The sequence below is a fragment of the Macrotis lagotis genome, chromosome 4 (genome assembly GCF_037893015.1).
Source record: "Macrotis lagotis isolate mMagLag1 chromosome 4, bilby.v1.9.chrom.fasta, whole genome shotgun sequence".
NCBI lineage: Eukaryota > Metazoa > Chordata > Mammalia > Peramelemorphia > Peramelidae > Macrotis > Macrotis lagotis.
This window is the reverse complement of record NC_133661.1, coordinates 259,704,181-259,729,325: the sequence shown is the minus strand read 5'-3', so window position 1 is coordinate 259,729,325 and position 25,145 is coordinate 259,704,181. Positions and strand designations below refer to the sequence as shown.

The window sequence follows — 25,145 nt, the reverse complement described above, 5'->3', positions numbered from 1 at the left end:
TGCTAAACTTGGGAAAGAAGTTAACAATTTACTTTTTTTATTAATATAGTTGAATCATTTACCCACACAGGCTGAGTTGGAGAGAAGTCTCCACAGGGAAGCAAGAATTAATAAACACAAAATGAAAGAACTCAAAACCAAAAAAGTCCTTGAAACCATACCAAGAAATCATGGTAGTGAAGACTTTGTAACTATAGAGTCTGATGTACCCATGAATAGAGAGAAAGGTAAGTTAAGTCATTTTTGAATGTAATGAATTGAAATGAAATGAAAAGTTCCCAATATGTTTCATAGCTTCATCAAGCAAAATTTTGGTGGAAAAGAAGCAACCAATACCTTTGCGCTACTCTTAATGCTCTTATGGAATTTAGTAAGACTGTCCTAATTATACAACTTGGAATTGAAGAATTGGAAAGAGAGAAGCTTGCAAAATGTAGTTGCAAAATATCTTGACTGATTTAGTGTTTCAGTTGATTTGGGAAGATTTACTAAAAAGTTTTATAGACACATGCATTTTTAGGACACACAAAAAAATCTTTATTCATCATTGAAGAACAAGAGAGACAAGGAGGTTTATAAATGTACACAAGGTTGCATAGAATGATAATATATTGGAAACAGCTTGCCTGTTTCCTCAAATAGTGCTCTGCCATCCCAAATCCAGTCCAATAGGCATGTTTCAGGGAACAGAATATTCAAGTTTTCATGAGCAAACATCTTCCAACAAGCAGGAATAGTGACAAATGACACCAGTAACATTCCATTAGAGAGAGGGGAGAATCCTAGGTTCAGTTTTGGATACTATCCCCCTTCTCTTCCACATGACTTTCTAGAGAAAGAATGTCAGTATTGGCATAGTACCAGGGTATATGAAAGAGATTATGGAAATGGTAACTGTCTATCACTTATCTGCATTTTAGAACTTTTAAAGACCTAACATTTTTTCTTCTTATTATAAATTTGCAAGAAAGGTAATATCATGTGTGGGATAGAGAGCTAAGCTCTGTCCCTTACTACCTAAAGTCAGAAAAACTGACTCTGACACACATTGGATTAAGACTATAAATTACAAATTATCTGAATAAAAATTGGAAGTTCCATTGAAATAAAATCTGGACCCTTTGCCACTAAAGAAAACCCACTCAGAATTTTATATAATCTGTCTATTTAAAATTTTCACAGAAGTTTATATTCTAAATTGATTCCATCTTCCTCTGTTTGGCAGGAAGAGATTGTTTCCTGATAGAGATAGGCCCTAAATTCTTTGGATCTCCTAGTTAAAGTGGTTTTTGACTTATTGAGAGCCTTAATCAGATTTAATGGGTTCACTAATGGAGTTGACTCTATCTTTAAAGATCTCTGGGTGAGAACAATTGTTGCTTTTTTTAAAATGTGGAACCAAAAATTATTAGTTTGCATTAGCCACCAATATCTATTCAACTGAGTTGTTCAGCCATTATGTTAATAGCTATGTCCTGGTCCTAATCTAATGGCTTTTTCTTAATCTTCCAAATTTCTTGACTTCTCTGAAGCACCATCAATCATCTTCTCCTAGATTCTTTCTCTTCTCTAGCTTTTCATGGCATTTTCCCTCTTTCTTGGATTTCTCTCCTATCTATCTCTTTGCTTGATAATTTAACCAAGGCATATCCAATGATGATGGATATCTCCCAAGATCTAAGCTGACCCTCTTCTTTCTCTATTCTATCTCATTTGGTCATGTCATTAAATCCCATGATTTTAATCATAATCTCTATGTGAATGATTCCCAGGTATGTATATCTAGCCCCACTCTCTTGATAGCACTCACTGCCTTGGACATTTCAGACTAAATTTCTTTAGGTTTCTCCTACTTAACATTTCTGAAATGGAACTCATCTTTTCCCACAAACCTCATTTTCTTCTGAACTTTTTTGGTTTTGTTGAGGATACTACCATTATCTCAGCAAGCCATGATCCCAAATTAATTGTTATCCTCATTTCCTCAATTACATTCAGCGAGGTGGTGCAGTGAATCTAGAGCATCTGGCTTTAGATACTTAACATTTATTAGTTGTGTGACCTTGGGCAAATCACTTAACCCTAATTACCTCAAATATAGGACTATCTCCAGGTACCCCTGATTCATACCTGGCCACTGGACCCAGATTACTGTAGAGGAGAAAGTCGGGCTGGTGACTTAGCATAGCATTGTCTCATTTAAATCCAATTCACAGGCTTGTCATGGCATCGCTTCCTTGATGTCATGGTCTACTTCAAGAAAGTAGGACAAACATTATCAAACACACATTATTACTCTACATATCCAATCTGTTGTCAAGTCTTGTTTTTTCCTACCATCACAACATCTCTCATGTATATGCCATTCTCTAATCTCATATCCTTGGGCAAGCCCTCATCATCTTATGCACAATTGCAATAGATTTGTGTCTAGATTTTTGAAGTGTTCTATCTACTCCAATCCATTTTCTACTCATCCATCAAAATAATCTAAAAGGCAGGTTTGATCATGTCATTCCTTCACTCTCCCTTCTCCACTTAATAAACTCCATTGGCTCCCTATTACCTCCAGAATCAAATGTAAAATCCTCTGACTGGCATTTAAAGGCTTTCAGAACCTGGCCTCTCATCTTTCCAATATGCTTACACTTTACTCCCCTCCATGTATTCTGTGATGGCTTTCTTATTGTCCCTTGTACATGCCACTCCATCTTTTAACTGACTGACCCCCATATCTGAATGCTCTCCCCATTCACATGTACCTTCTGGCTTCCTTGGACTCTTCATAGTTCAACTCAAATACCACCTTCTATAATGTAAACTTTTCTTAGTTCCTCCCAATACTAATTTCACTACAAATGCCTCCTCTGTGAGATCACCTCTATTTACATTGTATATACTTTGAATGTATATAGTTATTAGCATGTTTTCCCTATTAGAATGTGAATTCATGAAGGACAGGACCTTTGTTTTCAACCTTTCTTTGAATTGCTTATATTCTACAAGTGCACATTGACTCACAATACCCTATGTCCAAAGTCCACATTTTCTTTCTTGTTCACATTCGCTTTTTTCCAATAACATCTATGGATCTCTAATCACAAGCATATCCTTCTAGACTTCCTGATAGCATTATGCTACAAAACTTCAACTATGAAAAGTTGAGTAAGTTTTCCATATATCTGACATGTGATTGATGGTATCATTGCACTACCTAGCTGAAAGGAATAAGCTGGGGGTATACTGCAAAATACCGTGGAAAAATACAAGCTTTATCCATCTTTGTTATATGTTTTATTAGAATTAGGACCATTTAGTATAAATAACTCTATATTGCAGTCCTACTATTAATAAGTACAATATCAAACAATATGAAGTTTACAGTATCACATATATAAGTATGTATGCTATTTGTCTTTATAACTTAAATATCAAATCCTTCTGATAAACCTCATAAAAAGCTATTTTTCCCTTTTGCTTGTTTCCTTTCTTATCCTATATGTATTACTATTTTGGCAGAATATTTTCATTTTCATGATATCAGAAAGTAGTTCTGGACAAGCAGACTCCTAGGGGAGCCATGATGATAGCATGAAGTAGCATGCTCCCAGAGCTTTTGCCTACACAACTTTAAATGAAGCCTCTATACAGACATTAAAGCTACAGATACCATCAAAAAGAGCTCAAAACAAGTCTTCAACTATAGACATCACGGAGGATCTTCAGTGAAGGTCTGTTTCTTTGGGGGGAAAGGTGAAGACCAGCTGACAGGAGATCAAGAAAGCCAGGAGGAAGATTTTAGCCAAAGTGTAGTCCAGGTTCTGGGAGCCAGACAGCAGTGCAGTCCCCACCAACTAGATAACAGACCAGCAGGGAGGGTCCCAACCCCAGACAAAGTCTGAACCCTGAGAACATTGAAGCAGCAGACAGGACTGGACTGGAAACAAACTACTACATAAACAGAGCCTGGACATAAAGAAGGAAACAAACCTCTGCATAGGCAACACCTGGGCTGCATAGTCAACATCTTAAGCCAGGGATCAGATCCTAGCCCCTGCACAAAAAACCTTGGAACTATTCTTCCTACACTCCAGGAGCAGAACTCAACAATCAAAATGAGAAAAAAATTAAGAGTGATAACCATAAAAAGCTGCTATACAGATAGAGATGATAAAAATGCCACCTCAGAAGAAAAAAGCAGTGACAAAATATCTACATGGGAAGTCTCAAATGAGTTTATGAATTGGATTCAAGTCCAAAACCTCATAGAAGAGCTTAAACATGAATTTAAAAACCAAAGAAGAGAGGAAGCAGAAAAATGGAAAAAAGAAATGAGAGACATGCAGGAAAGCTATGAAAAATTGACCAAAGAAATCAATTTCTTCAAAAGTAAATATAACTAACTGAAAAAAGACTGTAGTAACTCTTCAAAAATAAAATCAACCAACTGGAAAAGGATGCGACTCATTTAAAACTCAAATTGATCAACTGGAAAGGGAAATCAATTCAGCAAAGAGTAAAATTAACCAACTGGAAAAGGAAACACAAAAACTGAAGAAAATAAAACTAAATCCTAAAATTCTAAAAATTACAATTGGTCATTTATAAGAGCTTTTAGAAGGAGTATATATAGACAGGACAGAGGAAGGAGTGGAATATAATGGTGTAATATAATGAAAAGATGGAGTCAATGGGTGATAAAGGAAAGGAGGTGAAGAAGCTAAGAAATTTCACATAAGAGTCAAGAAAAAGCTTTTTCAATGGAGTGGAAAGGGGGAAGGCAAGGAGGAATGAGAGAGCCTTCATTCTCATCAGAAATGGCTCAGAGAGGAAATAACATACACACTTAATAGGGTGATGAAATCTATCTTACTCTAGAGAAAAATGAGAAGATAGGAGTGGGATAAGGGGGAATGGGGGGAGAGAAGGGGGGGAATAACTGATAGAAGAGAGGGAAGACTGAGTGTGATGGTACTCAGATTCAATACACTTTTGGACAGGGCCAGGATGAAAGGAGAGAGAGAGAGAATAGAATAAATGAGAGTGGGGAGGAATAGAGTGGAGGTACAGCTAGTAATAGCAACTGTGGGAAAAATATTGAAGCAGCTTCTCTGGTGAACTTATGATAAAGGAAGCAATTCACCCCAGAGACAGAGCCATTGGAATCTGAACACAGACTGAAGTACAGCTTTTTTTTTCCTGTCTCTCTGTTCTTGAGGTCTCTCATCTATTTGGGAGGAAGGGGGTTTTATGTTTACTCTTATAAACGTTCAATTTACATCAATGTATAGCATGGAAACAATGTAAAGACTATCGGACAGCCTTCCATTGAGGGGGGTGAGGGAAGCGGGGGGAATTGTGGGATTCAGAACCTTACAAGAAATGATGGGTAGATACTACTATTGTATGTAATTGGAAAAAACAAATAAAATGTTGACAAATAAAAGAAAAAAAAGAAAAAAATTAGAATTGGACAAATAGAAATTAACGAATCTATGAGTCACCAAGATTCCATCAAACAAAACTAATTGAAGAAAACATAAAGTACCATTTATGAAAAGCAAATGACCTGGAAAATAGGACCAGGAAAGATAATTCATGAATTATTGGTCTACCAGAAAGCCTAGATCAAAAAAAGAACCTAGAAAATATCTATCAGGAAATTATTGGGGAAAACTATTCCAATATACTAGATCAAGGAGACAAAATAACCTTTGAAAGAATGCACAAAACACCTCCAGAAAAAGACCCTAACATAAAAACTCCAAGGACTATTAATCAAATTCCAGAATTCTCAAATAAAGAAGAAAGTATTATAAGCATCCAAAAAGAAGAAATTTAAATACAAAAGAATCACAATCAGAATTATACAAGTCTTATAAGCTTCAACATTAAAGGATCTAAGGGCCTGGAATATGACAGAGGGCAGAGGACCTTGGATTATGACCAAGAATTTATTGCCCTACAAAATTCAGCATATTCTGTCAAGGGAAAAGATGGATGTTCAAAGCCATAGAGGACTTCCAAAATTTCCCAATAGAAAGACCAGAACTGTACAGAGAATATGATCTTTGACTATAAGGCTCAAGAGATGCATTAGAAGATAAATGGAACGGGGGAAAAATAAAAAAATCTTAGTCAAGAATACTAAATTGTATACAGTCCTACAAGGAATGATAACACTTGTAACCCTGGAGAATTGTAGTTCTCTTAGGATATTTAAGGGGGTTGAAAATAGTTGAAGAGATTGTATTTAGAGGATATAGGTTATGGTTGGTTCTTGTCCATCATGGTCAAAAAGGACCAAAAATTACATCACTATGTTTAAGACAAATTACAATGCATCTTGACTGTGACTGATCAGACGAACACTAGCTCAGAATATTCTACCATAGTTTGGGCACAAGTAATCCAGGCAAATACTTGAATTGGTTACATTAGTGTTATGTTTCTCACATTTCCTTTGAGCTACTTTAATTCTGCCTTGTTCATTGAGCTCAACACTTTGTCTGATGAGGGTACCCTATGTGGGGTGGTCCTGTGCCAGTATCTCCCATGCCTTAAAATCAATTCCTTTTTATTAATATATTTTATTTCATTTTTACCCCAGCTACATGCAAAAACAAAGTTTCAACATTTACTTCCAAAACCTTGAGTTTCAAATTCTCTCCCTTTCTCCCACCCTACTCCTGACTTGAGAAAGCAAGTTACTTGGTGTAGATTAAGAAGGTATAGCCATCGGGGTATCGGGGTGGCTAGGTGGCACAGTGGATAGAGCACTAGCCCTGGAATCAGGAATACCTGGGTTCAAATCCGGCCTCAAACACTTAATAATTACCTAGCTGTGTGGCCTTGGGCAAGCCACTTAACCCAATTTGCATTGCAAAAAGAAGTGTAGCCATGAAACACAATACTACATAATTCCTCTCCTCCACAAAGAAAGAGAAACCTTGAGAAAAATAAAGTGAGAAAAAAAATTGTGCTTCAGTCTGTATTGTCCCAGTTGCTTTGCTAGCTGTATTTCCCTCCATCCTATTCTCCCCCATCCTCATTTATTCTATTCTTTCTCTCTTTATACCCTGTCCCTCCTCAAAATTGTATTGTATCTGACTACCTTCTCCCATGATCTTCCCTCTCTTCTATCACCTATATCCCTCTCCCTTCTCCTTGACCTCTTTCTCCTACCCTTTTCCTCTCCTATTTTCCTGTAGGGTAAGATAGATTTCTATACCCAATTGAGTGGGTATGTTATTTCTTCTCTAAGTTATTTCTGATAAGAATAAAGGATTACTCACTCCTTCTCATCTTCCTACTCTTCCACTCCATTGAAAAAACTTTTCTTTGTCTCTCTGATGTAAAATAATTTATCCCACTACATTCCTTTCTTGCCCATTAACTTCATCTTTATCATATGTCACACCTTCATATTCAGTTCCCTTCTGTGTCTTGTCTATATGCACTATTTCTAAGTGACCTAATAAATGAGTAGGTTCATATGAGTTATCAGTATCATCTTAGCATTCAGGAATACAAGCAGTTCAACATCATTAAATCCCTCACAATTTGTCCTTTCCATCCTCCCTCTCTATGCTTCACTGGAGTCCTGTACTTGAAGATCAGGCTTTCTGTTCAGCTCCGGTCATTTTACCAGGAAAGATTGAAAGTCTTCTATTTCATTAAATATCCATCTTTTCCCAGGAAAGAGTATATTAAGTTTTTCTAGGTAGTTGATTCTTGGTTGCAATCCAAGCTCCTTTGTCTTCTGGAATACCTTATTTCAAATCCTATGAGCCCTAACTGTAGAAGCTGCTAAATCTTGTGGTATCATGATATTTGCATTGTTTCTTTCTGGCTGCTTGTAATATTTTCTCATTGAATTGGGAGTTCTGAAATTTGCCTCTTGGTGCTCTGCTCTGTGGATGACTATAAACACTCCTTTCTGCCCTGGAACTGTGAGGAAAGTTCCTGTTCTCTTATGGCAGTAAAGTTCCTTTTCCTAGGACTAGGGCCTCAAAATGGATCTGTGTATGAACAAAACAACAGTCCTACCTCAGGGATAATAGAGAGACCTTTGCAATCTCCCCTAATCCCCTTACCATCTGTTGACTGAGAGCTCCAGACACAGTTGCTTGGTGCTTCCCTGGCGGGTGGTTCCCCAAGCTTGTTCCTGTCCCCAGGGTCTGGGGTTGTGTTGAGGCCTCTGGGCTCTGCTCTCACTCTGGTATGGTAGACTTTCCCCCACTGCCTTTACCAGTTGTCCTTAGCTAGCCTTGGGTTGAGAAGTCCAGAAACCATCACTGCTTCCAAGGATCCAGGTGCCCCTAGGGAACCAGGCACCCTGGGGGTTGTTCCTGGATGACTGGAGCCCATTCAATCTGGTGAGAGCCCTTTCTTACCCCAGTATAACAGACCTTTTCTACAGATCTTGACTTGGGTTGGAAAATTGTTTTACTCAGTGTTTTTGAGGGTTCTGAAACTCTAGAATTTGGTTAGAATCATTATTTAAAAGTATTTGGAGTGGTCTGGGGGAGAACTTGTGGGAATTCCTACCTTTACTTCACCATCTTAACTCTGTCCTTACAAACAATTTTAAAATTCCTAAGAGAGAGAATCAAGTTATCATTTCAGTTCCATACCAATCAAATTACCAAAGAACTATTTTACCAAGTTAGAAAAAATAGTAATAAAATACATCTGTAGCAATAAAAGGTCAAGAATATCAAGAGAACTGATTTAAAAAGATGTAAAGGAAGGTGGCCTAGATGTACCAGATCTAAAACTATACTATAAAATGGAAGTCATCAAAATTCCAAGTCATTCTCCAATTGATAAATGGATTAGAATAGGTACAAAAGAAATGGTAGTAAATGACTATAGTAATCTATTGTTTGACAAACTCAAATAGAGTTATGGACCAATGGATTATGATAGGTATAAAAGAAACAGTAGTAAATGACTATAGTAATCTGTTGTTTGACAAACCCCAAAACATTAATTTCTGAAAATTGTTGGGGAAACCGGAAAATAGTGTGGCAAAAACTAGTTATAGATCCATATATCCCTCCCTATACCAAAATAAGTTCAAAATGCATACAGGATTTAGACATAAAGGGTGAAAACATAGAGCAATTAACAGATCAAGAAATACTCTATCTGTCAGATCTATGGAAAGAGGAGAAATTTATGACCAAACAAGAAATAGAGTACATTATAAATTGCAAAATGGATGATTTTGATTATATTAAATTTTTCAAAATTGCACTAATAAAACCAATGTGCCAAGATTAGAAGGAAAACAGAAAGCTGGGGAACAATTTTCATACCTAGGCATTCTGATAAAGATTTTATTTCTAAGAATTGAATTGAATTTATAAATCAAACTTATAAGGTTCCAAGTCATTCTCTGATTGATAAATAGCCAAAGGATATGAACTGGCAGTTTTCAAATGAAATTAAAACTATATATAATCATAAGAAAAAATACTCCAAATCATTACTGATAGGAGAAATGCAAATTAAAGCAACTCAAACTTCTCAGATTAGCTAGGATGATAAATAGGGAAAACGATCAAAGTTAGAAAGATTGTGAGAGAATTAATGCATTGCTGGTGGAGTTGTGAATCCAACCATTCTAAAGAGCATATGAAACTATGCCAATAAAACTGACCATACCCTTTGACCCACAATATCAATACTAGGCCTAAACCACAAGAAATCATAAAAAGTGAGAAAAATTCCATGTTTCAAAATATTTATAGCCGCTCTTTTTATAGTGACAAAGAATTGGAAATTGAGGGAATGCCCATCAATTGGGGAACAGCTAAATATGACATATGAATTGTATGGAGTACTATTGTTCTATAAGAAACCAAGAATGATTGGACTCTAGAGAAGCATGGAATGAATAACAGGAACTGATGCCAAGCGAAGGGAGCAGAACCAATAGGACATTGTACACCTGAACAACAACTTTGTGAGTTGATTAACTTTGATGAATGCAGTTCCTCTCAGCAGTTCAGAGAGCCAGGACAACCCCGGAAATCTGTTATGGACAATGATATGCACATCCAGAAAAAGAAAAAAACAAAAACCAAACAAAACAAACCACAGAATCTGAATGAACACTATGATCACATTTTAAAAATTATCTTGAGTTTCCTTCTTAATTCATGCTTTTTTTCCTTTTCCCTTATAGAAAATATATTATGTAAACATGTTAAATGCAAATGTACATGTATAATATTCAGTAGACTGCTTCTGAGGGAAGGGGGGATTGGAAGGGAGGATGAAAAAATTATATAACATAAATATGCATGCGGATGAATGCTGAAAAACTTTCATAACATGGAATTGGAAAAAGAAAAAGAAAATAGTTTATTTCTTTTATCTTCATGGGATTTAATAGCATATAATTATGTAAAGTAAACTCTTATAATCCTTTACTTCTGATTTTGTTCAATTTTCATCAATCTCTGTTCTGCCTCAAACAACTTCTTTGGGGGGGGGGAACAGAATTAACACCAAGCCACTTTCCTGCCTACCCCCCCCACTTGTGCCTTGCTCCTCTTCTGTCTGTTTTTGAGTACTCTAATTAATGACTGCTGCAGTATGCTATCTCACTCTTCTACCTTCTGTTTCTTAATAATAATAATAATTACTTTTATAAAATTTACTGTGAGCCAGGCATTGTGCGAAGCACTTTACAAATATTATGTCATTTGAACTGCATAACACCTCTGGGATGTAGTTAATATCATGATCCCATATTATAGATAAGGAAACTGAGTCAAACAAGGCTGAATGACTTGCCCAGAATCACAGAGGTAGTAAGTATCTGAACGAGATTTGAATTCAAGTTTTCCTGACTCCAGCACTCTATAACACCACCAAATTTCCCTAGTGTTACTAAAAGACAAAACAAGTCCAAGGGGTTAATCACTCTTCTTCTTCCACTAGCCTGATGGTACAGAATTCATTCTCCTCTCCCTTTGCTGGGGTGTGTCTTTCCTGTCAACTCCTTTGCTGTCTACTTTCTAATTTTAGTTTATTTAAAATGGGAAAAACCATTCTTAGTTCCCCTGGTAGGGAGCCAAGATTTGGTTTTTCAGGTTGTACTTTGGAAACTGTTCTGGGGAAAAGAGAAAAATATCAATAACTTATCTTACTACGTTTGGTTCACATACATTTAAAGAGGTAGTGTTATTTTTGAAAAGGTATTCCATTGTCAGAACAGAAAATCTCGAGATTTGTAATTTTTCTAGCACCATATCTTCAAATATTATCTACAAATAAACAACTCTGAAGTCTACATATCCAATCTTAATCTTTCTTGAACTCTAGTCTTGCATCCTCAACTGCCCATGGACAATTGGGAACATCCAACGAGATGTCTTGTAGGCATCTCAAATGCAATATAGCCAAAATATTCATTCTCCCTGTTTTACCTGTTTCTGTTGAAGTTACCATTATCCTTCTGGTCATTCAGGCTCTTAACACTGGAACTGTTATGAACTCTTCCCTCTCATTCCCCTATAATACAAAGATTCTTGTCAACTCTTCCTCTGCAGTATCTCACATCTGCCCTCTGATTTTCATCCCTATGAAAACTCTAACTCAGATCATAATCATCTCTCATCTAGAGTGTTGCTATAGCATTTTAATTGGTCTATCAGCTTCTAATCTCTCCTCTTTTCAATTTATCCTTCACACAGCTGCCTAAATGATATTTTAGGACACAAGTCTGATTGTCACTCTCCTGATAAAGCTCTAGTGATTTCCTCTTGCCTCTGGGATAAAATATAAACTTTTGTGATTAGCATTTAAAACTCTTCTCAATCTAGTTTCAATATGTCTTTCTAATTTAATTGTACATTTCTATTCTTCACAAATTCCTAACTGTTTTACTTGTTATTCCCCATACATACACAATATTCCATCTTCTGCCTCCTGCCTTTGTACAAACTGTCCACCATGTTCAAAAGATATTTCCTGCTCTCATTCATCCTCAAAATTATCTAGACTCTTTCAAAGTTTACCTCAAGTGCCACTTTTTACAGGAAGTCTATCCTAACCTCAATACCATCAGTTTGGAAATTATTTTGTACTTAATTTACATATATATTGCATTTCTTTCTAACATAAATATGCATTATGTATATATATATAAATATCTACTCATAATGCACACATACATATATAGTTTTAGGGCACAAGTTTGACTATAGAATGAAGACAAGGTTATTTTTTGATCATTATATCTCTAGCGCAGTATCTGGCATATTATAGGAGCTTAATAAATGTGTGTCGAATGAATAAATAAATGAATGTAGATTCTTTGGAAACAGACCTTAGACACAGTATTGATTTTGTTGAATTGAATTCTAAAAGAACTTTCTTTGGTCTTTTGTAGGAACTACATGGAATAAAGAATTTGTAAAATATCATGAAAGGAATGAATATCATCCCAGAATGAATGGTGAATTGAGAATCTGGTCCCTCAAACAGCCAGTACAAGATGAACTATTTTGGGACAGTTCTAGCACCAATTCAGATGAGTCAGTAAGAGATGAAAGGAAATCCTGGACACTAGTAAGGACCAAGACAGAAAGAATTCCACTTTTTGATGAGTTTGATCCAGAGTAAGAGAGTTACAATATTAAGAGAATTGTGCACAATTCAGAATTTCATTGGAAGGAGAAAGGGGAGGACCTAAAACAATGCCTGGCACATAGGAAGTACTTAATAAATACTTGTAGATTAATTGCTTAAATGTAGCGTTGATTCAAATCAATATGTGGAATATGCTACATTTTAAAAAAATTTATCTTTTAAATACAGAGTTTTTTAGTTTCAAAGTATTATATCTGTCTTATTTAAGAAAAAAACTGGCCTAGAAAATACAAAACAGATAAATTAGAGAGTTGGCTTTCCCTATAATACTCTTTATGTTATTTATAAGAATTCCAACATTGTTCTTTAAAATACCAAGGTCATCTAGGAAACATCAGTTTATTTTTACATAACTATATATATATATATATGTATGTATATGTGTGTGTGTGTGTGTGTGTGTGTGCGTGTGTGTAGTTATCAGAGAGGCACCTGTGAGATTGCAAGTAATATTAGGAACCATTCTAGATTAAATAGATACTGTCCAAGTGAAATTAAAATAATTCTGAGAATATAATTGAGATTCATAGAGAATAAGAATTTTGGAGCTAAAAGGACTCTTGAGGAACATTTAATCAAGAGAAATTAAATTTTTTTTACAAAAGCTAAATGAATATGTAAATTGAAAAACTCTCTTGTGAAATCCAATATAGCTGCCTCCTCAACTATCATATGCTCCAAGAAATTATATTTTAACTAGAAACAATCAGAAGTTACCTTAAAAACTTTAAAAAATACTTAATGGGATGGCTAGGTGGCGTAGTGGATAAAGCACCGGCCCTGGAGTCAGGAGTACCTGGGTTCAAATCCGGTCTCAGACACTTAATAATTACCTAGCTTTGTGGCCTTGGGCAAGTCACTTAACCCCATTTGCCTTGCAACAACCTAAAAAAAAATACTTAATGGTTCATTTTATGAAATATTCCCAAAAGAAAAACAACCAAAACCCCCAATATTGACATTCATCAAATGTATATAAAAAGTTGACATATTATAGAATATACATCAGAATTTTTTTTACCTCGAGGGAAAAACAGTTTTGGGAAGGGACTGTAGTACAGAGAACTGTTTGATGTAAAGTCTAGTTTCTCTGGGATAGGAGACCATCAAATCCTGGCTCCTGAATTTTGTGGGGGGGAGGTACATGAGGAGTGTCTACTTTACCTCTACCTCCTCTACCTAGGCAGAGGTAAATGAATAGTTACTTCTATCTAAGGAGACATATATATATATATATATATATATATATATATATATATATATATATAATATATATATATATATACACACTGTAGAAAAAAAGCTATCTATTACTATATTCCTGTATAACATCTCATTTACCTTGTGAATAACTCTGATAAATACTTGTATCTCCCAGTTAACGACAATTTATTCATCTATGTATTTGATTTTTTTTTGCCTCTATCACCTTATTCTACCTCCTTTTCTTACAACTTTGAGAGACAGTTTAATAATAGAGAATAATAAACTGGACTAGGAGTCAAAAATACCTGGATTAAAATCCAACTTCTACTTTACTAGCTATGTAGACCTAAACAATTCATTTAATTCACCTCAGGTTCCTCATCTACCCAACGCAAATAAAAATAACAATGATATTTATAGTACATATCTTTTGAATGATTCAGCATCAAAAGTTCCATATAAATGTCAAACTTTATTATTTCTTTTCTTTTCTGGCAGCCTTTATTTGGACTACAATATGCTTAGATTTCCTCTTTCCTAAAAAATGTCCTCTCTTGACTCAGCTATAGCTGGTTATGATCTTATCCCTTTGCAACTACATTTATAGAAAGCACAGCCTACATTCAACTACCTCCACTTCCGCTCTTTACATTCACTTTTCAACTCCTTCAATTTCTTTTACCCCCCCACCCTGAAAGTCTTCTCTCTAAAGTACTAAGACGTCTGTGTGGGAACAATATCCTAAAGGTTTTGTTCCATCCAGGATAGAGAAGATTTTTTTTTCTTTAAAAAGTAATGAAGGGTGGAGCCAAGAGGGCAGCATGAAGGCAGCATTTCCCGAAAACTCCTTCCCCAATAAACTCCAAAAGCCATCAAATTATGACTCTAGCCAAAATTTAGAGGGGCAGAACCCACAGAAAGAATGAGTGACACGTTTTCCTAGTCCAAGATAACTTATAAGTTCTGCAGAAAAGATGTGTTTCAGCAGACTGGGGGTTGGAAAAAAGCCCTGACTGCAGCTCAGTGCAGCCTAGCCCAGCCCAGGGGTCACTGGAACAGCTTGAGGGGATAGTTAGAGAACTCTGTTGCACCAGAATGAGTGTGGAGTGAGGAGCACCAGCCTCAGAGCAGCCTTGTGGCAAGAATCTGCAGCAGGAATCTGGGGAAACCAGCCTGCACCTCCAGAGCAAAACCCACAGGTGGTAAGTGGGTCAGGTTAGACTACAGAAATTTCTCTGCTTTCCCTGGGGCAGGACTCTACTGTTTTCCCACACTCAGATCCAAGGTTGCAGTTTGGCCTCCCATACTAAGATAGCAGGGACCCTCCTCACAGTTCCAGGGCAGAGGGAAGTGCCTGAGGTCATCCACATATCAAAGAACAGGCAAGAGAACATAAGACCTTGGAGGAATAAAGGTTCCAGTGGGATGTCCCAAAAACAACCCCAAATCAGGTATACCAAAACTACTCAAAAGCTCAGGAAGCACCCCAAAACCAGGCACAGGCTGGAGAAATGAGTAAACAGAGAAACAAGAGGAACACCATTGAGAAATTCTTTGTCTATGATCCCAAGAAGTATCAAAATACTCAATCTGAATATGAGGAAGTACAAACCCCTGCATCTAAGGACTCCAAAAAAATGGAAATTGGGCTCAGGCTATGACAGAACTCAAAAAAGATTTTGAAAATCAATTAAGGGAGATAGTAGAAAAATTGGGAAAAGAAATGAGAGAGATGCAGAAAAAACATGAAAAAGAGCTCAATATTGACCTTCAAATACAGGACTCAGGTGAAGCATAGAGAGTGGGTTAGAAGGGTAAAATATGAGGGACTCTTCTAGATGTCTATCCTATTGAGTGTGTATGCTATTTCCTCTCTGAGTCATTTCCAATGAGAATGAAGGCTCCCTCATTCCCCCTCACCTTCCCCCCTTCCATACCATTGTAAAAGCTATATGAAATATCTTAGCCTATTCTATCTCTCCTTTCTCTTTCTCCCAGTATATTTCCCTTTCACCCATTGACTCCCTTTGTACAATATATTACATCTTCAAATTCACTTCTCATCTATAAAAGCTCCTTCTAGCTGCTCTATTATTTTTTTTTAGGTTTTTGCAAGGCATTATACGGTTAAGTGGCTTGCCCAAGGCCACACAGCTAGATAATTACTAAGTGTCTGAGGCCAGATTTGAACCCAGGTACTCCTGGCTCCAGGGCTGGTGCTCTATCTATTGCACCACCTAGCTGCCCCCTTTTTAAAAAAAATAATTTTATTTGTTTTGTGGGTTTAGAATTTTTCCTGTACCTAATTCACATGGTTATTGTGAAACTCAAATGAAATAATTATGCTAAATACTGTTGCAAATCTTTTTTTTTTAGGGTTTTTTTTTTTTTTTGCAAGGCAAACGGGATTAAGTGGCTTGCCCAAGGCCACAGTCTAGGTAATTATTAAGTGTCTGAGGCCGGATTTGAACCCAGGTACTCCTGGCTCCAGGGCTGGTGCTTTATCCACTGCGCCACCTAGCCGCCCCTTCTATCTGCTCTATTAAATGAGAAGGTTCATATGAGTATTATCAGTATGATCTTTCTTTGCAAGAATACATGCAATTCTGGGGCAGCTAGGTGGCGCAGTGGATAAAGCACCAGCCCTGGAGTCAGGAATACCTGGGTTCAAATCCGGCCTCAGACACTTAATAATTACCTAGCTGTGTGGCCTTGGGCAAGCCACTTAACCCCGTTTGCCTTGCAAAAAAAAAACCTAAAAAAAAAGAATACATGCACTTCATCATCATTAAATCTCTCATAATTTATCCTTCTCGTCCACTCTCTCTATGCTTCACCTGAGTCCTGTACTTGAAGATCAAAGTTTCTGTTCATCTCTGGTCATTTTAACAGGAACATTTGAAATTTCCCTGTTTCATTGAAAGTCCATCTTTTCCCCTGGAAGAGGATGTTCAGTTTTGCTGGGTAGTTGATTCTTGGTTGTATTCCAAGCTCTTTTGCCTTCTGGAATATTATATTCCAATACCTAGTATACCTTACTGTAGATGCTGCTGTCTTGTGTGATCCTGACTGTAGCTCCGCAATATTTGATTTTTAGCCTTCTAGCTGCTTGTAATATTTTCTCTTTGACTTGGGATTTCTGGAACTTGACTATAATATTCCTGGGAGTTGGTTGTTTTGGATCTCTTTCTGGGGAGATCAGTAGATTCTCTCAATTTCTATTTTACCTTCTGCTTCTAGGATTATCAGGGAAATTTTCCTGTAGAAATTCTTTTAAAATGAGGTCAAGGCTCTTTTCCTGATAATGACTTTCAGGTATTCCAATAATTTTTAAATTATCTTTCCTAAGTCTGTTTTCTATATCAGTTGTTTTTTTCAATGAGATGTTTCACATTTTCTTCTAGTTTTTCATTCTTTTGGTGTTGAATTATTGTGTATTGATATCTCACAAAAGTCATCAGCTTCCTTTACCTCCATTCTACATCTGAAGGATTTGTTTTCCTCAAAGATCTTTCTTAACTCTTTTTCCATCTGACCAATTCAGCTTTTTAAAGCATTCTTCTCCTCAATAATTTTTTGAACTGTTTTATCCATTTGTTCTATACTGATTTTTAATATGTTATTTTCTTCAGCAATTTTTGGATTTCTTGACTAAGGAGACATGACATGATGAGGCATGTTTTTTCCTGCATCTCTCTCATTTCTTTTCCCAATTTTTCTTCTACCTCCCTTACTTGATTTTCAAGTAATTGATTTTCAAAATCTCTGTCATAGCCTGAGTCCAACTTCTATATTTCTTGGAGTCTTTAGAAGCAGAAGCTTGAACTTTCTCATCTTCAGGTTGTGTATTTTGGTCCTCCATGGGACTAAAGTAATTATCTATGGTCAAGTTCCTTTTTTTCTATTTACCCATTTCCCCAGCCTGTGCCTGGTTTTGGGGTGTTTCCTGAACCTCTGACTGCTCTCCTGGTCTGTTGAATGACCACAAGCTCACCCTCCTAGGGCCCCAGTCCATGACCAGGTTCTGAATATGTTCAAAGCCCCAGAGTCCTGTCCCAGGGACAGAGGACAGACCTTGGCGGTCTCCTTCCACTCTCTTACCTTCCATGGGCTGAGCAATCAGGAAGCAGCTGCCGTGTGGCTCTTACTGGGCTGCTCCATAGACCTGCTTCCATTTCCTGGGATCTGGGCTGTGCTGAGGAGGACCATGCTGGTCTGAGCTTCACACTGGCTCTGGCAGAGGTCACCTTGCTGATCTTTCAAGTTGTGCTTGGTGCTCCCTGGGGTGGCAGGTCAGGAAACTGCTTCTGCTGCCAGGTGCCCTGGGGCTATTCCTGGAAGTTGAAGCCCCTTCACTCTGCAATACTGCTGCCCCTCCAAAACTGTGAAACAGAGCCTTCCCACTATTTTCCAAGTTACCTTGGACTGGAGAATTCCCGGTTCTTCCCCTAGGAACATGTTTTCATTTACTGGTATTCAAATTCAGAATAAGAAAATTTTTAAAATTCTAAATAAAGAATGGATGAATATATTCTACTTCCAGACCATCTCCATATCATGCCAAGTATGGTGGCCATCTTTCTCAACTCCTCTATGAGGAAATATTGGACTGGGCTGATAGTACCACCCTTGGTTCTGATTAGTAAGCCTTCACCTCATCTTACCCAGCACCAGGCCTGCACATTATGCCAAAAGGATCTTCAGCCCTTCCTTGTATATCTCCTTCTTATGTGTCACCTTTTGTCTTCTCCCATTAGACTGTCAGCTCCCTGAGGATAGGAACTGCCTTATTCACTTGTATTTGTAAACCAAGTATTTAGTAAAGTGCTTGGAACATAATAAGCACTTAAATAAATGTTTTACCTAACTACTTCTATAAATATAATATAAACTTTTTAAGACAGAAAATTGAGTTGATTTCAATGATGGATGACAAATTTATATCTTTGTTCCAACCTTTCTTCTTAATTACTGATCTGTATTTCTATATTCCTATCCATTCTATATTCCTATGATATCTCCATTTGACTGTTCCATTTATATCTGAAATCCAACATATTTAAAGCCAAGCCACTTGTCTTTTCCATGAAATTGAATCCCTTTGAATTCACTATTTCTGTCTGTGGTGCCACTATGCATTTCCTCAAATTTAAAACTTTGAAATTATTTTTGACTCTTTCCTGTTCTTCACAATCACAGGATAAATTAGAAAGACATAGTCATTATACTATAAGAGCATCTCCCTAAACCATGCTCTCCCTTTCCACTCCCACAACTTTTAGCCTAGTCCTGGAATTTGATTCCACACAACTGGGCTATTGCAATAGTTTTTGAAGCATATTTTCTCCTCTCTAGTCTATGCACATCCTTAATATCACTCACAGAATGCTCTCCTTGTTCATAGATCTGAGTGTGTTGTTCCATGGGTTAAATATAGCTACCAAGGAAAAGTACAACTCTTTTGTTATAAATTCAATTTTTTATCTGTCTTATCTTGTCTCATATTACTCCTTTCCATTTTCATATGATTCTACACTCTCTGTAGTCAACCTGAATTAATCTCTTTTCTGGAAGCATGTCTGGGAGCATGTTGGATTTTAGATACATGTCCTCTATACCTAGAAAACCCCATCCTTCTCCTATGCCTATTGAATTTTTTGTGTTCGGTAATTTCAAGGGTGTCCAACATTTTATGTCCCAGGGTTTTCTTTGTAAGGATCCTAGTTTACTTTGCCACTTTCCTCTCTTTTGCGCTGGCTCTGGCAGAGGTCACCCTGCTTATAGATAAGGAAACTGAGACAAATAGAGTTAGGTGACTTTTCCAAATTCACACAGCTAATAAGTGTCTGATGTCAGATTTGAACTCAAGATGAATCTTCCTGATTTCAAGTCTGGCACATTATCTCCTGTACCACCTGGTGGCCCCTATCCATCTTTTAAAGCTCACTCTGAATATTACCTCCTCCATGATGACTTACCTGGTTCCCCTTCAGTAATAACCTTAACCCCTACACATCACACAGTATTTTGCTTCTCATTTTTCAAATTCACTTAGCATAGAATATTTATTGTGTAATTATGTCACTCCTTACTAGAGTATAAGGAACAGGAAGGCAGAAATGAGTCCGAAGTAAAATTTTCATCTTTTTACAGTCTGTAGCACTTAATAAATGTTTATTGTTATTGTCATAACCACTTTTTAAGGTTTCTGGGATGACTATGGCATGTTGATCCTAAGAGTACCATACATCTAAAAGCAACTAATGCTCTGCTTCAGTCCTTCATTGAGCTAGCAGATTTATATAATGCACTTGGAAAACTCATTCCCCTCCCTTGTTTATTGTAACATATATTTCATTCAACTCATTCTTCTTTGAGGGGCAAAGCGTATTGTTAAAACCCTTGAGAATAACAAAATACTGAACAGTGCTTTGAATGTGAATGCAATATAATTCATGTTCTGACTTCTTGTAGCCTGGGATTCCTTATTGGCTTATTCCTCATAAGGATTCTGGCTCTGAATAATATTCTTTCTCCCTCTATGGCACGTGAATATTCTTAATTAAGTATACAGCTTAAGCCTTGTGTCAGTTTTCACTGATCAAAATACAACTTTGAGTTTAAAAAAACTTTAAGATTATAAATCTGCTTCCGGGAGCCAAGATGGCGACAAGAGAGGATCGGATTGTGTTTTAGGTGCTCTCTCATAATTCTTCAAAACGAAGGACTTTAGTTTTTTTTTTTCAAGGAAATGGGGTTAAGTGGCTTGCCCAAGGCCACACAACTAGGTAATTATTAAGTGTCTGAGGATGGATTTGAACCCAGGTACTCCTGACTCCAAGGCTGGTTCTCTATCCACTGTACTACCTAGCTGCCCCTAAACTAAGGACTTTACTAAATTTTCGAGAGACAGAACCCACAGAGAGACCCAGTGAGGCAGTTCTCCTACTCAAGGTAAACTGGAAAAGAGCAGAAAGGCTCTGCTCCCCGGGGTCGGTGGGGTGGCCTGCCAGAGGGGTGGCCCATCAGAGCGAAAGAGCTTCAGCCTCCCAGAGGCCGCCCCAGGGCACTGGGAGCCAGGCTCACAGCAGCAAGGGAGTTTCCTGAGCTATGCCCAGGGTATCACCTGGCACAAATTGGGGGAACAGCCAGGGGACCTCTGCCAGAGCGAGTTTGTGAAGTGCAGCCCTCAGGGCACACAGCAAGCAGCATGGCCACTGCATTCCAGATCCAGGAAACATAAGCAGGCAGAACAGGTAAGAAAGAGCCCCCAGGGCATGAGCCCATTGAGCTGAGGGAGGGGAGTAAAGAGAGACTGCCAAGCTCTGTCCTCTGCCCCTGGAACAGGATTCTGGGGCTCTGAACACATTCAAATCCTGATCCCAGTCAAGCCCCCCCCAATAGAACAGCAGGGGCCCCCTCCACCTCAGCCCTGTGGGGGGGGGGACACATATGGTCATTCACAGACCAGGAGGGAAGACAGAGCCTCACACACTGAGACCCTTGTGAGAGTGTCCCAAAAGCTCAGGAAGCACCCCAAAAAACAGGCTTAGGCTGGGAAAATGAGCAAGCAGAGAGAAAAAAAGAGGAACACCATTGAGAAATACATTATCTATGATCCCAAGAAGGATCAATATACTCAGTCTGAAGATGAGGAAATACAAGCTCCTGCATCTAAAGACTCCAAGAAAAACAGAAATTAGGATCAGGCTACGACAGAGCTCAAAAAAGACTTTGAAAATCAAATGAGGGAGTTAGAAGAAAACCTGGGAAAAGAAATGAGAGAGATGCAGGAAAAATATGAAAATGAAGTCAGCAGCCTAGTCAAGGAAATCCAAAAAAATATTGCTGAAGAAAATAGCATGCTAAAAACCAGATTAGGTCAAATGGATAAAACAGTTCAAAAAGTTATTGAGGAGAAGAATGCTTTAAAAAGCAAAATTGGCCTGATGGAAAAAGAGATAAGAAAACTCTCTGAGGAAAACAAATCCTTCAGAAGAAGAATAGAACTCAGGGAGATTGATGAATATATGAGAAATCAGGACTCAAAACTTCAAAATTAAAAGAATGAAAAATTATAAGAAAATGTGAAACATTGCATTGAAAAAACAACTAATATGGAAAACAGACTTAGGAAAGATAATTTAAAAATTATTGGAATACCTGAAAGTCATGATCAGGAAAAGACCCTTGACATCATTTTCAAAGAATTACTACAGGAAAATTGCCCTGACATCCTAGAAGCAAAGGGCAAAATAGAAATGGAGAGAATCCACTGATCCGCCCGAGAAAGTGATCCCCAAAAACCAACCCCTAGGAATATTATAGCCAAGTTCTAGAACTCCCAAGTCAAAGAGAAAATATTACAAGCAGCCAGAAGGACACAATTCAAATATCGTGGAGCTGCAGTCAGGATCACACAGGACTTAGCAGCAACTACATTAAAAGCTTGTAGGGGCTTTGAATATAATATACCAGAAGGCAAAAGAACTTGGAATGCAACCAAGAATCAACTACCCAGCAAAAATGAATGTCCTCTTCCAGGGCAAAAGATGGACTTTCAATGAACCAGGGGAATTTCAAATGTTCCTGTTAGAATGGCCAGAGCTGAACAGAAGGTTTGATCTTCAAATACAGGACTCAGGTGAAGCATAGAGATTGGAGGAGAAGGGGAAAATATGAGGGACTTGATGATGATGAACTGCATGTATTCCTGCAAATGACACTGATAATACTCATATGAACCTTCTCAGTTAATAGAGTAGGTAGAGGGAGCTTTTATAGTTGAATCACTGAATTTGAAGATAAAATATGGAGTAAAAATGGAGTCAATAGAAAAAAGGGAAATGTAATGGGAGAAATAAAAAGGAGAGGGGGAATAGGCCAAGATATTTCATATAAGATTTTTCTTTATTACAATGAGCTATTGCAATGATATGGAAGGGGGGTAAGACAAGGGTGAAGGAGAGAATCTTTGCTCTCATCAGAGGTGGCTAGGAGAGGAAACAGCATATATAGTCAATGGGGTATAGACATCTGGAGTAAGAAGGGGTGGGGAGCAGGGGGAAGGGGTGGGGATGTGAATAAAGGAGGAGAGGATGGACCATGGGGGTAGAGTGGTCAGATATAACATATTTTCTTTTTACTTCTTGCAAGGGGCTGGGATTGGATGGCCTGTCCAGGACCATAAGGCCAGGTGGATGCTGGGCCTAAGGGGTAGTAGGGGGACTTGGGGCTTCTTGGCCCCAGGACCAGGGATTTGTCTGCTGTGCCATTCAGCTACCCTACAGCAGAGTCAGAGTGAAAGGAAAGAGAAAATATAGTACATGGTAGGGGAGAAATAAGAAAGGAGGGAGTTGCGATCAGCAATGGCAACGTAGAAAAATATGGAAGTAACTTTTGCGATGGACTTACGATAAAGAATGTGATCCATCCCCGACAGAGTTGTTGGTGTTGGAACAAAGACTGAAGCACATTTTTATTATTATTATTTTTGGGGGTGTGCAGAGCAAATGGGGCTGGGTGACCTGCCTGAGGCCACATGGCAGGGTGATTGTTGGGTGTCTGAGGCTGGATTTGGACCCGGGTGCTCCTGGCTCAAGGGCCAATGCTCTGTCCGCCACCCAGCCACCCCTACTATTATTACAATTTTATTTCATTTTGGGTCTTTTTTTTCTAATTTTTGGTTTTTGCAGGGCAGTGGTGTTGGGGTGGCTTGCATGTCACACATCTGGGTGATTGTTGGTTGTATGGGGCCAGATATGGGCTCAGGTGCTCCTGGCTCCAGGGCTGGTACTCCGTCCATTGTGCCACCTGGCCATACCTACAATTATTACCATTATTTTTTTAATTTTAATTTTTTCTCTCCCCTTTATCGCTCAAGAGAGTCTATATTTTGTGGGTGAGGGGGTATTTTGTTTACTCTTAAACAAAAATATTTTATTAATATATAAAAAACATCATTTGTAAAAAGAAATGTGCATACCCTTTGATCCAGCATACCACTCCTCGGTCTATATCCTGAAGAGGTGATGAAAAAGGGTAAAAACATCACTTGTACAAAAATATTCATAGCAGCCCTGTTTGTGGTGGCAAAGAATTGGAAATCAAGTAAATGTCCTTCAATTGGGGAATGGCTTAGCAAACTGTGGTATATGTATGGAACACTATTGTTCTATTAGAAACCAGGAGGGATGGGAATTCAGGGAAGCCTGGAGGGATTTGCATGAGTGAGATGAGCAGAACCAGAAAAACACTATACACCCAAATAGCAGCATGGGGGCAATGATCAACCTTGATGGACTCGCTCATTCCATCAGTGTAACAATCAGGGACAATTTGGGGCTGTCTGCAATGGAGAATACCATCTGTATCCAGAGAAAGAACTGCGGAGTTTGAACAAAGACCAAGGACTATTACCTTAAATTTAGGGGAAAAAACCCTGATATCTTATTGTCTAATTTTGCTGTCTCTTATACTTTATATTTCTTCCTTAAGGATATCATTTCTCTCTCATCACACTCAATTTGGATCAATGTTTACCATGGAAACAATGTAAAGACTGACAAACTGCCTTCTGTGGGGGTGGGGGGTAGAGGGAGGGAAGTAAGATTAGGGGGAAAATTGTAAAACTCAAAATAAATAAAATCTTTAATATAAATCTGCTTCTTTTTTGAAATTTAATTTAATTTTGAAATTTATTTTTTAATTCATGGGATAAAACAAGTATTTTCATAACATATGAGAATAAAAAATGATTGTGCATAAAATTGCAAACTTACTATGCATCTTGTGATTTCTTCCAAATATACAACAAAATTATTGAGTTAATTTCTTTTTTCCTCCCTCTACCCTAGATATGGCTACCAATAGACCTAGATAGATAGATAGATAGATTGATAGATAAATGGATAGATAGAAAGATAAATGATAGATAAATAGATTTTAAATTATTCTATACATCTATTTACTAGTTCTTTCTCTGTATGAAGACAGCATCTTTCTTCATATGACTTTTATATTGGTATTACTGTATATGTTCACTTAGTTCTGCTCATTTCTGCTTCTCTCTTAGAGTTTTGTCCTCACATTCCAGTCTCACTGCTAGTATTCAAGTAGGCAAAACAAACGTATTTAAATGGTCATTTGAATTTTAACACATTTGCATACATGAAAAAAGCACTTAATATAGTACTCCTACAGGGAATGGTAAAGAATGGCTTTAATAAGCTGTATAATAAATGATTACATCCTTCTTCACTACTCTGCAG

At 37.6% G+C, this 25,145-nt stretch overlaps 1 protein-coding gene and 1 long non-coding RNA gene across 3 annotated transcripts in view; one reads left to right on the top strand and one right to left on the bottom strand.

Moving 5' to 3' along the window:
- CCDC198 (coiled-coil domain containing 198) overlaps window positions 1–13,867 on the top strand; it is a 65,738-nt gene extending 51,871 nt beyond the window's left edge. For both annotated transcript variants that reach the window (XM_074235895.1, XM_074235894.1), the window contains exons 5-6: window positions 71–227; window positions 12,410–13,867. In XM_074235895.1, the coding sequence (XP_074091996.1) occupies window positions 71–227; window positions 12,410–12,642 (390 nt within the window). In that variant the 3' untranslated portion in view covers window positions 12,643–13,867. The remainder of the gene's footprint in view (window positions 1–70; window positions 228–12,409) is intronic.
- LOC141522442 (uncharacterized) overlaps window positions 1–25,145 on the bottom strand; it is a 137,882-nt gene that overhangs the window by 97,011 nt on the left and 15,726 nt on the right. The gene's annotated exons all lie outside the window — the stretch shown is intronic.